The following is a 16,545-nucleotide window of genomic DNA, read 5'->3' as shown; positions in this document are numbered from 1 at the left end:
GTTTAAAAAAATCCTTTTGGGACAGAATTCCATCTGCCGTATGTGTCAATGCTAACTGGTTTGATGAACATTCAGACATATAGTACACTATTGCTGGCTTTGATTTTTTATACATAAAAAAATTATTGTTCTGTATAAGGATATTTTTATATAAAGGAAGGAAAAATGAAACATTTTTTTGGGGGTGATATATTCATGTCCCTGGTGAATGCACCCTTTGGTTGTTTGCTAGGTGCTATTCGATTTAAAGTTTTTACTTAAAATAAGGAGATTTTTCATTTTCATTTTTTTATATTTTTTTATTTTTATTATTATTTATATTTATTTATATCTATTTTCCATTTTTTTGTGCTGAGTCTACTTCGTATCAGTATTTTTTGCAATTTTGAACAGGTTGGTATACTAGTGCACAGCCTCTTGAGCCGTGCGTTCCGGAACATATATATGCGCTCCGTGGTTGATTGCAGGTGACGTATTTCCTGTTGAGTCAGTTCCGATGTTTGATGTGCCTTGACCGGAGGTGACGTATTTCCTTCCACGTCACTTCCGGCGTCAGGTACACCGGCGCTTCCTGTGGACGTTGCGTTCCAGCGCCGTTGTCTGGAAACCTCACGCTCTAATCGGGGACACGCCCACCGCGGGATTAGTCTCCCACGTATGGCGTGTGTTATCATTTCACTCATGACCCGGATATGAGGTTAGTTACGCAATGTGATACGCCCACTGTGTGATCAGTCCTCTTATTGGGCGTCTGTCATTATTTCAGCTATGACCCGGATATGAGGTTTCTTTGTGTGATGGGAAGATCTTTAGTATTTTGTCTTTCTAGGTGGATTAAGGCTGATTTTATCTATCGGCTTACTCCGCATGTGTTATGGCATTAAAACGCTGGCGGATTTTTGTTGTAATATTAGAGCGAGGCGTGGAACGCACGCCGGGCGCCATCTTAAACCGGAAGTAATATACGGTGACACAGGCAGATGGAATTTTCGCCCAGATTGAAAGGGGGGATATAAAAGTGAGTGTGCTACAGTGGAGTGTTACCCCAGATGACGTCTGTGGAGGACGAAACGCGTCGGGACTCCTGCTGTAGCACTGTTTTTACTGACTAAGCGCTTGATTCTTTGGTTACATGTAAGTTTATTACCTTTTTATTAAATATTTTTCTTAAACGGAATTACACTATTGTGGCCCCTATTTTCTCTTTGTATGGGTTCAATACTATTTGAGTTGGATTTTACTGCTGAAGGATTTGTCAACTAGCCGAGACATCCAGTCTGATTCGCTACTTTCCTGGAAAAACTACGTCTAAAAATCTCGTATACGAGTACACAAGCCTGTGTGACCCTCCGAGTGTAGATTCGTGTGGGTCTATTACATCTGGTAAGCCTCTATCTTGAAAGGTGACGGGAATACCACATGGTGTCTGCATGTTAGTCTCATTTAAGGAAGGTGGATGGTGACCTTTATCTCACGTTTGGATTCGATCAACGTTTATACAGAGACTTTTATTATTTTTTATTTTCTGTCTTTGGACTTTTTTTATATACACTTATGAATTATACACTTAAGGTGTATTTCTTGCACACTATATGAGTTTTGTGATTGGTTAAAATATTTTATGATCACATATTGTTATGTAATAGTTTGTTCTTTAGCGCTACACTATGATTTAATATTTGTTATTGATTCACTGTTTTATATCCTTGTGATTGTGATAGCAGCTTTGTTTTTTCTGTTTGGATAGCGCAGTGTCACAGGGTAACATTTTTTTGACTAAGCTTGCATTTAGATGCTGGGCATGTGGGTGGCAGTGACTATTTTTTTTTTTTCGCTGCAGCAGATGGGACAGAGAAATTTGACAGATATAGTCTACAGCCGGTGGTGTGCTGCTGGCAGATGTGCTGCAAGGACCTGGGACACCCTGCACTATACCATCATCCCGTCAGTGGATGCTGCTGAGGGGTCATGAGGTATAGTGGGGGCAGACAGAGGTGAGTAAGGAGGAGGAACAGAATTGTGCCCCTTTTGTCTGGCTTTTAGGTGCTCTTGCCAATGGGCTGAGTGGTGGCAGGTTAAGTGCTTGTCAAGCATGTAGTACCCAAATAGCTGTTGCTTTTGCCACGCTTGATGTGCTTGAGACAAAGTTTGAAAATTACAACAGTGCGACGCACGTGTACTAAAAAAGGCCCAGACAGCTGAGCTGTGGGAAGTGGGCCGGGAGATAACAGCTCCACAATGTGATGGGATAGGATTGCTGCTCTCTACTCCTCCATGGTGGCTGCGTCGTTGAGGTTGTGCCTCACCCTCACTTTCTTCCTCTGCTCTATCTGGCACCCAAGTTGCATCAGTGACCTTATCATCATCATCTCCTCCATCCTTATTACCACTGGAGACAACTTGATAATATGCTGCGGCTGGAGGAACATTACTGCCAATTTGTGTATCAGTGTTCTCCACTCTCTGTAGGCTCATGTTCCTGCCTTTCTCAAAATCAGAACCAACATCTGAATCAAGTAATGACTGTGCATCGTCAAGGCGCAAGTGGCTGACGATGTGTTCAAATAACTCAGCTGACTCCTCCATGCCTGATGCTTGGGCTATGGCAGGAATACCTGTGGACAAGGAGGCAGGTTTAGCAACTATGGCAGCTGCAGTGGACTGTGCACCAGTCTCTGCTTCTCTGCGCTTTCTCCAGTTCCCTGATATCCTTTTTGAGAACCGGTGCCCAAATCTGAACTGCATATTCAAGATGAGGTTTTACTAATGATTTGTACAGGGGCCAAATGGTATGTCTCTCTGGAGTCCATACCTCTCTTAATACAAGAAAGGACTTTGCTCGCTTTGGAAACCACAGCTTGGCATTGCATGCTATTGTTGAGCTTATGATCTACCAAAACCCCCAGATCCTTCTTCACGATTGATTCTCCAGTTGTATGATTGATAACCCTAGTATGTATGACGCATGCATATTCTTAGCCCCCAAGTGCATAACTTTACATTTATCAACATTAAACCTCATTTGCCACCTAGTTGCCCAATTAGACAGAGCATTGAGGTTGTCTTGTAAATTGGAGACACCCTGTAAGGACTTTATTCCACTGCATAGCTTAGTGTCATCTGCAAACACAGACATTTTACTTTTAATCCCAGACCTTATATCATTTATAAAGATAATAAAAAGTAAGGGTCCCAGCACTGAACCTTGGGGTACACCACTGATAACCTCAGACTAGTGTTTCTCAACTCCAGTCCTCAAGGCGCCCCAACAGGTCATGTTTTCAGGCTTTCCATTATTTTGCACAGGTGATTTGATCAGTTTCACTGCCTTAGTAATTACCACAGCCATTTCATCTGAGGGAAATCCTGAAAACATGACCTGTTGGGGCACCTTGAGGACTGGAGTTGAGAAACACTGCCTTAGACCATTCAGAGTAAGAGTCATTAACCACTACTCTCTGAATTCGGTCTTTTAGCCAGTTTTCTATCCATTTACAAATTGATCTTTCCAAGCCTGTAGACTTTACCTTATACATGAGCCGTGTGTGGGGAACTGTGTCAAACGCCTTTGAAAAATCCAGGTATACCCCGTCCACAGCCACCCCTCTGTCCAAGGTTATACTTACCCCCTCATAAAAAGAAATCAGGTTTGGTTGACAACTTCTGTCTTTCATAAATCCATGCTGTCTGTTGCCTAAAATATTTTTTTCCAGCAAGAACTCATATATGTGGTCTTTTATTAATCTCTCCAATATCTTCCCAACTATAGAAGTTAACCACTACAGATCCGCGCTATTGCCAAATGACGGAATCAGCGCGGACCTACATTTCCGGGACGACGTCTATTGACGTCGTCCCGGATACGAGCGGCCTGCGCGCCCCCTGAGGGGCGCGCGCGGCGCGCTCTGTGATCGGCGAGTCCGTGAGACTCGCCTGATCACCGATCCGTGCAAGGGGTCGATCCCGACCCCTTATCACGTGATCAGCTGTCAGCCAATGACAGCTGATCATGTGATAGAACGGAGCCGGTAATCGGCTATTATTCCTCCTCGCGCTGACAGCGCGAGGAGAGAAAAAAAAAGCCGATCACCGGCGGCCGTGATCGGGACATCAGTCCCGATCACGGCCAGCAATACAGCTGACCACCTGCCCCCTGCCAGTGCCCACCTGCCCACCGCCGTGCCATCCTGAATAAAAGTAAGTGCCCCCCATCAGTGCCCCCCATCAGTGCCCATAGTGCCCACAGTGCCACCCACAATGCCACCCACAGTGCCATCCAGCAGTGCCACCAACAGTGCCACCCACAGTGCCCACAATCTGCCTCAAAGGTGCTGCGACCCAGTGCCGCCCATCAGTGCCCAGCAGTGCCGCCCATCAGTGCCCAGCAGTGCCGCCCATCAGTGCCCAGCAGTGCCACCTATCAGAGCCACCTATCAGTGCCACCTATCAGTGCCCATCAGTCCCATCTATCAGTGGTACCTATCAGTGCCCATCCGTGCCACCCATCCGTGCCACTTATCCTTGCCACCCATCCATGCCATCTTATCTGTGCCCATCTTTGCCCATCAGTGCCGCCTTATCTGTGCCCATCGGTGCCGCCTTATCTGTGCCTATTAGTGCCGCCTTAACTATGCCTATCAGTGCCCACCAGTGCAGCCTATCAGTGCCCACCAATGCAGCCCATCAGTGCCCACCAATGCAGCCCATCAGTGCCCACCAATGCAGCCATCAGTGCCGCCTAATCAGCGCACTTCAATGAAGGAGAAAAATGACCCGTTTGCAAAATTTTATAACAAACTATTAAAACATGATTTATTTATTTTTTATTTTTTTGCATCTTTTTTTGTTTGTTTAGCAAAAAATAAAACTCCGAGCTGTAACTAAATACCACCAAAAGAAAGCTCTATTTGTGGGAAAAAAATTATAAAAATTTCATTTGGGTACAGTGTTGTATGCCCGCGCAATTGTCATTCAAAGTGCATCAGCGCTGAAAGCTGAAAATTGGTCTGGGACTGAGGGGGGTTTAAGTGCCCAGTAAGCAAGTGGTTAAACTAACAGGTCTATAGTTACTTGGTAAAGACTTTGATCCCTTTTTAAATATACAGCGTTAAACGTACAGTAATGCACTGAACTGTATTGCGTTAAAAGGAAGATAACGCACTGAAATCTACAGCGTTCAACTTACGCACTGAAATAAACTGCATTAAATGGCACGCAATGCACTGAAATATACGCCATTAAACTTGCAGTAACACAATGAAATATACTGTGTTAAATGGTCACTTCGCTCACACTGACTGAACTATCCCTACATTCACACCTAATGAAAAGATAAACGGTGATCGCACTACACTCACACTGAACTATCCCTAGATTCACACTAAACTGATATTCTACACTGACAATAGAATCAGAATAGCACACTAAATGTTTAATAGCGCTGAACAGATCCCTGTTCTATCTCTCTCCATGCTGATATCACACTGAAAATGGCCGCTATTGAAAGAATACTTTTATTGGAATGGGGCGGCACTAACAGCAATGAGCCATGATTGGATAGTCATCATGACAGCATCCAATAATGGCTCTGACAGTGCTCTATGCCCTGACTGGGCAAAGGTTTCATTGCTTCAGCCAAATCAGGGCTTCCAATGCACTGTGTGGCGGCGCAGTGCATTGTGGTCGTTTGGCTGATCGAACAAATGGTTGAAGGTCCTGATAATTCGATTGTTTGGCGAACAGCCAAAAGAAGCGTTCGCCCATCCCTACATATGAAAAATGACACCCCAAAATACATTATGCTACTCCTCTGTGCGATACGACGTGTGTGAGACTTTTTCACAGCCAGGCCACATACAGAGGCCCAACATACAGGGAGCACCATCAGGCGATCTAGAAGCATAAATTACACATCTAATTTCTTAACTACCTCTTATATATTTGAAGGCCCTGGAGGACCAGTACAATGGAAACGCCCAAAAAATGACCCCATTTTGTAAAGCAAACACCCCAACATATAATCTATGAGGTATAATGAGTCTTTTAAACATGTCATTTTTTCCACAAGTTTTTGGAAAATGTGGAAAGAAAATTAAAACTTTTTTTTTTATTTTTATTTTTTTACACAAAGTTGTCCATGTATAAGATACTTCTAAGCCCTTGTACAAACGGTCGGACATTCCGATGGACAATGTCCGATAGGACCGTGTTGTCGGATAATCCGACAGTGTGTGGGCTCCATCGGACTGTTCCCGTCTGAGTATCCGACGGACCAAGTTTTCCAGCTGGGCTATAAAATTTTCCGACAACATGATGCGATCTGACTTTGTCCAATCATGTGTAGAGAATTCCAATCGGACAAAGTGCCATACATGCTCAGATCAAATTCCTAGACGAAAGCATCACGTTAAGTACGATCGGATTTTCTGACAACGTTGTCCGACTGTGTGTATGCAACAGCTTCGGACAAAATCCGACGGATTTGGTTGTCGGAATGTCCGACCGTGTGTACAAAGGCTTACACATAATATGTAAATAGAAAAATTTACACTCCAAAATACATTCTGCTACTCCTCCTGAGTATGGCGATACCACAAAGGTGAGACTGCTCCTCACGCATTCAAGTTCTCAGGCATTTACTGACATGTATGGATGGTCTACTGAGCTGAATTTTCTGATATGTAAAGAAATAATGCATTCTTTATGCAGGCCAATTAATCGACTGACCAACTAATCGATTATGAAAATAGTTGATAACTATTTTCACAATAGATTAATTGTTTCAGCTCTACATCTCTGAAACTCCTACCAGTTCATTTCTTTATTCATGGACCTTAGTCAGGTCAGAGAGCGAGGATGGGGGGAGAACAACCAAGATGAAGACTGGACTGATCCTGAAGACCCCCATCATTGGGTTATTGACTCCTCCCACATTATCACTTTCTGTTTAAGGTTCCAGAGTTTGAGGATGTTATCACATTATTATCAACATATAAAAGTCTGTGCTCCAATCATATCATCAGATATAAAATGGCCAGCTGGTAGAAAATGGGTGCAAAAAAGTAAGGCCAATGTAATATACAACTTATTATAGAGGATACAACAGTTAGAATTTTAAAGCATCAGAATGATGTAATGTACAACTTAGAGTATATAGTGCAGGGGTCAGGAGTATGTAATGTACAATATAAATTATATAGTGTAAAGGGTCAGGACTCATAATATTAGTATTCAGTAATCAGTGGAAGCTTAAATGTTCACATGAGACAAGTTGCAGAGGTCCCACACCGCTGCCTCCCATCTCCTGAGACTGCACTCAGTGACTTGGGTCTGAGATTATACATATCCATTGTTCTGTCAGATGTCTTACTAGACCTGGGTATGGGTAAGTATACCCAAAACACCGCAGGTGCCTAGGTCTAGTAACGCCATTGGTGAAAATTAACATTTTGCTCTCAGATGAAGCCCAGAATCTCCATAAATCCAGTCTAGATACATAAAGTGTGTCTGTAGCACAGAGAAGGAAGATTATTGGAGAGAAATACAGGAATACAGGACGGGGAATACAGCTCAGGAAAGTGATCAGGGGATTACAGGCTGATATCACCCAGTCCCCACCCTACTCTGGACCAATCAGTGAGCAGTATGGGTGGAGGAATGTATTTAGTGTTAATGACCCACCTGTGCTGATCTCTGTAGGAGTGTCCTCCTCTATAAATGTCCTCGTTATTCCATCCTCCTCCATAGACTGCTGATCATCCCTCACATACCTCTCTTCTTCTTCTTCTTTAACCTCAAATTCTATATCGATTGGATCTCCACTCTAAACCAAGAAAATGAGAGAGAATATCATCTGTAAGATATAAGATTTATTATTGTGACATCACATAAAAAAATCCACACATTGTCTCTAGAAGTCTGTGCTTTTTAACCTCTGTCTCACCAACCTTGTAACAGTGGGGGATGGTGTGATCTTCCTGTGTGGAATCCCGGGAATACAGAGGACGGGGACATCTCTCTGGTGGGTTCCTGGTATTTGGTGGCTCCATCATATCCTTGTGTCCTTCTGAAAACCTCTCCATCACTCCATACTCCTCATCCTCCTCTTTATACTCTTCTTTAACATCAATATTATCGTCCCCGAGGTTTCCACTCTGAACATATAATAAAACATTCATTGTAACAATCATGCTGTGTATAAATCAGAACTACCAATAATTGTCAATCATCTACCTGATGATGGTGGGGGATGGTGTGATCTTCCTGTGTGGAATCCCGGGAATACAGAGGACGGGGACATCTCTCTGGTGGGTTTCTGTAGCTGGATGACTTCACCATGGTGTACTGGTACAGATCTTTGTGTTCTTTTAGAAACTCCTCCATCACCCCATCCTCATCATTCTCCTCTTTTATCTCTTCTTTAATCTCAAGTTTAGAATCTCTCAGGTCTCCACTCTGAATATATAACAAAAATTACATCAATTGTAACAATGCAGATAATGTACAGATCCTAATGACACTATCAGTGATTGTTCCTCATCTACCTGATGATGGTGAGGGATGGTGTGACTCTCCTGTGTGGAATCCCGGGAATACAGAGGACGGGGACATCTCTCTGGTGGGTTCCCATTACTGGATCCATCTGTAGGAAACACACACACTGACTGAATACATTGTTTCTATGTGTTTATCAGATGATGGGAGATCTAGGTGGAGCCTCCGTACTGCTCTCTCCTTTACAATAAAGTCTCCTCTTACCCGGTGATGTGAGGGGCGGCTGATTGTCCATCATGATGTCCTTGTAGAGATCCTTGTGTCCTTCTAAATACTCCCACTCCTCCATGGAGAAATAGACAGTGACATCCTGACACCTTATAGGAACCTGACACACACAATGATACAGTCACCATCCAGACACATCCCTTGTCTGTTACTGGATAATGTCCCAGAATTCCCAGAATCCTCCTCACCTCTCCTGTCAGCAGCTCCATCATCTTCTTGGTGACTTCTAGAATCTTCTCCATGTTGTGTCTCTCAGGTTTTAGGGAGTCACATGGAGGCACTGTGATGGTCATATGATCACCTGACTTCACAAGAGGAAATCTCTGTATTGAGGAACCAATAGGAATATCATGTTAGAATCCCAGAATCCTCCTCACCTCTCCGGTCAGGTCTGTGTTTTATTAATAGAGATAAGAGTGATGTCATGTGACCTCCCAGAATCCTCCTCACCTCTCCGGTCAGATCTGTGTTTTATTACTAGAGATAAGAGTGATGTCATGTGACCTCCCAGAATCCTCCTCTCTTCTCCAGTCAGGTCTGTGTTTTATTAATAGAGATAAGAGTGATGTCATGTGACATCCCAGAATCCTCCTCACCTCTCCGGTCAGAAGGTAGATGATCTCCAGGGTGAAGTTTAGTATCTTCTCAGTCATGTGACTCCGGTCCTCCTCCATCCTCATTGGTGCCATCATTTGATCTATACAGGTCTCCTTGTAGATTGATAGCTTTGGGAAATGAAAGTAAGAATTATTTGGATGGTATTGGTCACATAATGATAGGATGTGGATGTGAGGGGGGTAATAGAGGGGTTGCTGTACATTTAAGAACTACTGGCCCCATGGGAACACATTTACTCTGGACTGTTTTGTCTTGTTACATCTTGGAGGCCCTGGAACCCTCTTGGCCTGTCAGATCAGATATTCCATTTTCTCTGTTGGGTTTGTTTGCTTTCTGAACTGGTTTTCAGCTGAAACAGAACAACTCCAAAAACAAGTGCTCACCAATGAGTGAAGAAATCACTGCTTCATCTTATTTGATATTCCAGAACAATCACGTGACCAGTGAGACAATAAGATGGTTAAGATTGACAGTTCTGTAAAGACCCGTACACACGAGAGAACTTATGTCCGACAGACTTCCGAAGGAGTTCTGCCGGAGTTATGCCGGAGTTCCGACAGAGTTCTGATGGACTTTTCGACTGAGCGGACTTGGCCACACACAATCACACTAAACTCCGACGGATTCGAACGTGATGACATACGACTGGACTCGAATAAGGAAGTTCATAGCCAGTAGCCAATAGCTGCCCTAGCGTCGGTTTTAGTCCGTCGGAATAGCATACACACGGGTGAATTTTTCGGAGGGACCGGGTCCGGCGGAGTTCCGTCGGAAAAATTTGAAGCATGTTCCATATTCTAAAGTCCGTCAGACTTTTGCGAATCAAAAGTCCGTTGCAGCCCACACACGATCGAATAGTCTGACAGAATCATTCCGTCGGACTTTGGATGTTCAAAAATAAAATAAATAAAATAAATCAGAACTACCAATAATTGTCAGTCATCTACCTGATGATGGTGGGGGATGGTGTGATCTTCCTGTGTGGAATCCCGGGAATACAGAGGACGGGGACATCTCTCTGGTGGGTTACTGGTATTAGGTGGCTCCATCACTCCAAAGTCCTCATTCTCCACTTTATACTCTTCTTTAACGTCAATATTATAATCCCCGAGGTCTCCACTCTGAATATACTGTATAATAAAAAATTGATTGTATCAAACACAATTGTGTATAAATCATAACTATCAGTGATTGTTCCTCATCTACCTGATGATGGTGGGGGATGGTGTGATCTTCCTGTGTGGAATCCCAGGAATACAAAGGACGGGGACATCTCTCTGGTGGGTTCCCATTACTGGATCCATCTGTAGGAAACACACACACTGACTGAATACGTAGTTTCTATGTGTTTATCAGATGATGGGGGATCTAGGTGGAGCCTCCGTACTGCTCTCTCCTTTACAATAAAGTCTCCTCTTACCCGGTGATGTGAGGGGCGGCTGATTGTCCATCATGACGTCCTTGTAGAGATCCTTGTGTCCTTCTAAATACTCCCACTCCTCCATGGAGAAATAGACAGTGACATCCTGACACCTTATAGGAACCTGACACACACAATGATACAGTCACCATCCAGACACATCCCTTGTCTGTTACTGGATAATGTCCCAGAATTCCCAGAATCCTCCTCACCTCTCCTCCATCATCTCTCTGGTGACTTCTAGAATCTTCTTTGTATTTCTCTATTCTATCAGGGAGGGAGGTGGAGGCAATGTGATGGTCAAATGATCTCCAGACTTCACAGGAGGAAACCTCTAAGCATATAAACACAAATAGTAAAATCAAATGATTTTCCCAGAATCCTCCTCACCTCACCATTCAGGTCTCCATTTTATTAAAGCCCCACTTCCAGTTGAGGTATAATCTACCCACACAGAACCCCCACACTACATAGGTTAAATCCTTGCTGCAGGGGTCGTGGTTTTGGCATGAAGCAGTGAGAATGCTTCTCTTATGAGCTCCAGCGCAGGCACCTGAATTAACAGCATTACCTCGATATCTAACTGCTATTACAGAACAGCCATTATGGGCAAGAGAACGGGTAAGACCCTGCCTAAGAAAAACACCTCTACGGGCTCCATTAAACACTTCCTGTCCCCAGAACCGGAGCTTTTTAATGACACAGGCGGCCTAGGCTGCTCTCCGCGTGGCATAGGCCCTGGCTCTGCATCCCTACACAGGCCTGAATCCAGACACCGGTCTCCAGCTTCCTCTGTTGGCTCGGACGAAGATAGGAGCTCTTCTAGGAGCTTGGAATTCGCTGTGCTGGTAAGCGGACTTCCTAACAAATCAGAGCTAGCCTCCACATTACTCAGCCTTGAGAGGGCCATAAAGAAAAAGTTCTCTGCGGTCCGCTCTGATCTCTAACAAGTGTTGGTGCAAGTGGAGGAATCAGAGCTGCGCATAGATCGCTATGCGGTAGCCATTAGAGAGCTGCAGACTACCACCCGCAAACTATCCATTGCTAACAGAATTGCCTTGTACAAAATTGAAGACCAGGAGAACCGCAACAGGCAGAACAATATACGGATCAGAGGCCTGCCTGAAGAGACCAGGGATGATGATCTCCCCGCCTCCATCAATGGTATTTTTAACAGCCTGCTGGGCAACCCAGCAGACCATCCTTTGAACCTGGATAGCGTCCACCGGGCCCTCCGCCCCTGCAACCTTTCTTCTGACACCCCGACAGACGCCATCTTCAGGGTCCACTACTTCGAGGAGAAGGAGCTCATCATGCAGAAGGCAAGGGAGGCGTCCATTTTGGAATTCAATGGGGTTACCCTGTCTTTCTTCCCCAATTTGGCTAGGGAAACCCTAGAGCACCGTAGGGCCCTAAACCCCTGACAGATAAGCTGTGGTCTGCTTCTATCAACTACCAATGGGGATTACTGGCTGCCCTTATAGTGAACAGGGATGGTAAAACTGCTGTTCTTTGTTTCCCAGAGGACTTAGACAAGTTCTGCATGGATCTCAACATCAATCCTTGGGAACTCCCTGGCAGGGGACATGTGGTGGCAATGTTTCTTCCTCACTTAAATGATTAATGATACATAAAATAAGTGATTAAAACCTTTTATCTATATAAGAATCAAACCATGCAGTTGCAGCTATCATGGATAGAATTTAAAAAAATGATAACTGTGCGAAAAGAATAATAATCAAATTTATTTAAGTGTTACCACTCTCAACCAGTGGAGGCCCTTTTTGGTTTGCAAGACCCTGGTACTAGAGGTCATTTAGGCCAACCAAATGTCCAGTTGAGCAGCTGGACATACATCAGGAAACTCTATTATAACACCTCCCTATGAGGTGTCTGAATAGATAGTGCATCGGGGCCTATTCCCTTACATAAGCCAGGTGGCCACATTTAAAATAGACCTTTGACAGGAAATGTAGGTTTTATGGTGAGAAGACAGATGTATAGTGCCTATTCAGAGAACTTGTGGAGAGTACAAAAAGTTCATACATATCGATAAAATTTGATGTCCTTGGAGGTAAAAACGAAGGCCTCAATATTTCCATATCAGACAGTACCCACGCCATGACATTTTGTTGTGCGCTTTCTGATGTCCAAGACTGCACTACCCCCTTATGGAGCACCGTCATTGTCCTTCGCTGGGTGACGTGCTTGGGGGCGTTGGGTCCCGCGCCTGCCCTGTATACACACCGCAGGTTTTTACGTGCAAATCTTGTACAATTCTATGTGTTGTTTGAAGTTTTTAACTTACTTTTTGTGTACTTTAACTGGTTTTCTCTCTTTTGCTTCTTTTTACCTCCCTATTTTCTTTGCTCCCCCTCTCCTGACTCAGCTCCAGAATGTTTGGCGGCCTATGCACTATGGCTCCAATGGCTACGGTAAATCTGATCTCCCTCAATGTGCGGGGGCTCTATGCCCCTGGGAAGCGACATAACCTCTAAAGAGAACTTAATCGCCTGCAAGGGGACATTGTTTTCTTGCAGGAAACTCACCTTACCAACACTACCTCTGTCAAGGCTTTTTTCCCCAACACTATCCCACGTGGCACTACAGCCTATCAGATGTCAGTAAGGCAAAGGGAGTAGCCATTGGACTCCGTAGGGGAACCTCTTTTACGTCCGAAACAACACCAAGTGATCTCTCTGGACAATACTTATTCCTGAGAGGCAGCCTGGGTAATATGACATGCACTCTAGCTAATATATACACCCCCAACCATGAGCAAGCGGGTTTCATTGCTGCCACTCTTTCCAAATTGTGGGATTTTGCTCGTGGGTGCATTCTCCTGGCAGGGGATTTTAACACTCCCCTTAAACCTGCCATAGACACCGCAAAAAGCAATAGTTTCCCAACACTATGGGGTAATAAGCCCACCCGACTCCTTGTTCGCTCGCTGCAACAGAAAAAAATCGACATCATTTATAGCTAAAATCAAGACACCTTCCGACACCCTGGTACATGAGACCTCTGCCATAGCTAAAGAATTCTGCTCCTTCTATCAGCAACTCTATCACGTGCAGCAGATAAGGAGACTAAAGAAACCCTTATCCAAGAGTATCTTGCACAAGCTAACCTATCAAAACTACCCACGTCCACTCTTGAAGCACTGGCAGGGGAATTCACTACCTCAGAATTAAGAGTAGCGCTCAAGACCATGGCTATGTCTCAATTAACATCAGATGATTCATAGTCATTCATTGTATACATGTGTATCTAGCTGAGGCAGGACATCTTCCTCCTCCCCGCACCCCTCCTCACCCTCTCTTTTTCTATCTCTCTAGCTCTACTTATTTTCCCTCTCTATCATATACAGTTTCCATTATCCTCTATACGAGGTATGTTATGTCCTATAATGGCATTTTATGTCTATATTTTTTATCTATGTCAACGAGTCATATTGGCCTATGGTTACTGAACGGCCCCTAAGCATCTAATGACACCTTACCTATGACTAATACTATGTTGAGTGTTCCCTACGCCAGGTGAGATCTTGTGTTTGTTTAGTATGCCACCAGGGGACACATACCGCTATTTCATTTCATTGTAAATTGCATTTTACTTTTCAATAAAAAATGTATTGAACAAACAAAACCTTGTTGCAGACATTCTGATGTCATTACATACAACGCAGGACCAACAGTCTCACTTTGCTAATGAGATACCAAGGGTGAGAGGATCAGTGCAAAAAAAAAGCTAGATGGAGGGACATTGGGAGGAGGAGCTGTGAGGTTAGTGTGATGTCATAGGACATATAGACTCTGGATGGAGGGACATTGGGAGGAGGATCTGTGAGGTCAGTGTGATGTCATAGGACATATAGACTCTGGATGGAGGGACATTGGGAGGAGGAGCTGTGAGGTCAGTGTGATGTCATAGGACATATAGACTCTGGATGGAGGGACATTGGGAGGAGGAGCTGTGAGGTCAGTGTGATGTCATAGGACATATAGACTCTGGATGGAGGGACATTGGGAGGAGGAGCTGTGAGGTCAGTGTGATGTCATAGGACATATAGACTCTGGATGGAGGGACATTGGGAGGAGGAGCTGTGAGGTCAGTGTGATGTCATAGGACATATAGACTCTGGATGGAGGGACATTTGGATGGGGAGATTTGAGTCGCCTCTATATGAGGCTTCCGTGCAAACCAAATCATTGTTCCTGGGTGCGTCCTTCCTCTCCTAAACTGAAGAGTGAACTTTGACCTTTACCATACAGAAATCTGTCAGGAATGTGTGAAAGTAAGCTCTCATGTGATCAGGTGACGTGCGGAGGAACGGAGTGTAAATAGCAGACAATTTTCTCCAGAGCTCCTAATGGTGGGGATGGATTTTGCTGAGTGCTGGTGCCAAGTTTCCACCCCCCCAGGATCACTGCAGGTGTGGAGAAAAGCTGTGTAAGAGGATATGGAGGAGAGATGAGGAGGAGATCCAGGAATCAGGATAAAGGTCAGGACAAGCAACAGACGAGCGCATCCAAGAGATGAAGCCGGGGTCACTACACAGAAAATCAATCCAAGGAAACAACAGGCAGGACGAGGAATAGCAAGAAGGAGCTCAGAGACAAATGAGAATATTGCTCAGCCAATGGGAGATGATCTCAGCATGACTTACATAATGAAGGAGACGAGGGGGAGGGGAGGAAGTGACTTATGGTGACCATAGAGACATGGAAATTCAGCTGGTTCAGCAGGGATCGGTCACATTTCCATCCATGTGTGGTCACTGCTGGATACAAGTCACTCCATCAGTGGTTGCAGCCAATAGCTTCATCACTGATCTGTGTATTCTGAGAGTGGAGAAGCGCCCCCCATTGTCAGAATACAATAGTGCAGCGGGGAGGATTCCCCATCCCCCTCCAATGTGTGGATGGGGGAATCACTTCTGTTTTTTCCTCTCATCCCGCTGGCTGAACGATAAAACTGAACCATGTATGGCCAGATTTGGAAGGAAGATATATTCATCATCAACTGACCCCCCTGAAGGGGGTAATCTACATTTCCACACTATATATATGTGTATCATTATCTGCTGGAGATAAAAGATATCACAGTGACTATGGAGGAAGAGGACGGACATGACGGGGGGGTTACTGGGTGTAAATAGAAAATAAGATCTTATTACCTCCTCTACTGTCACTTGCAGCAACGTCTCCTTTGTACTTCATGCATCATTTTGTCTTCATGTGACATCACTTCCTCTATTCCATAGAGACTTCCTGTCTGGGTAGAGGTGAGATCACCATCTTGTGGAACTCAAAGGAACTGCAGCCCCGAGGAACACCTCGTAGTGTGAACACGGCTTTGTGCTGTGTGTGTATGTACTGTATATCCTTATAGACGGGTCATCTCCACTCCCACCAAGGGGGAAAGAAATATATTACTGCTCGGGGGGGGAGACATTTTGGCCTCTTTGATTTTGCAGTAAAATTGATGTCAGATTTAGTCATGTAGAACATCTGTTATATGGATACAAAGAGCCGCAGCCGAGAGTAAAGGGTGGAAATGGCTCCTGATCCCCAGATTTGGGCAATTATGTCACCAATATAAATAGAATAAAACCCGCGCTATGTGTAACAACTCAAATACCTACAGAAATAACTTATACCGGACTGCTGCTGTAACAAAGGTAAGTGTTCCCTTTATCAACTAGAAGAGCATTATGTGTCACA

At 44.4% G+C, this 16,545-nt stretch overlaps 1 protein-coding gene across 1 annotated transcript in view; it reads right to left on the bottom strand.

Moving 5' to 3' along the window:
- Window positions 1–16,087, bottom strand: part of LOC143986883 (uncharacterized) — a 171,759-nt gene extending 155,672 nt beyond the window's left edge. The window contains 12 exon segments of the mRNA XM_077485289.1: window positions 7,681–7,822; window positions 7,947–8,153; window positions 8,233–8,454; window positions 8,544–8,641; window positions 8,758–8,881; window positions 8,970–9,104; window positions 9,378–9,506; window positions 10,347–10,529; window positions 10,606–10,703; window positions 10,820–10,943; window positions 11,032–11,153; window positions 15,999–16,087. Coding sequence (XP_077341415.1) covers window positions 7,681–7,822; window positions 7,947–8,153; window positions 8,233–8,454; window positions 8,544–8,641; window positions 8,758–8,881; window positions 8,970–9,104; window positions 9,378–9,506; window positions 10,347–10,529; window positions 10,606–10,703; window positions 10,820–10,943; window positions 11,032–11,153; window positions 15,999–16,041 — 1,627 coding nt within the window. The 5' untranslated portion in view covers window positions 16,042–16,087.
- Window positions 16,088–16,545: the final 458 nt, after the last annotated feature.

The sequence above is a fragment of the Lithobates pipiens genome, unplaced genomic scaffold, assembly GCF_037356315.1.
Source record: "Lithobates pipiens isolate NorthernLeopardFrog02 unplaced genomic scaffold, aLitPip1_a1.2 Scaffold_18, whole genome shotgun sequence".
Classification (NCBI taxonomy): domain Eukaryota; kingdom Metazoa; phylum Chordata; class Amphibia; order Anura; family Ranidae; genus Lithobates; species Lithobates pipiens.
Note: the sequence above shows the minus strand (reverse complement) of the source record. Positions and strands in the feature narration are given on the sequence as shown.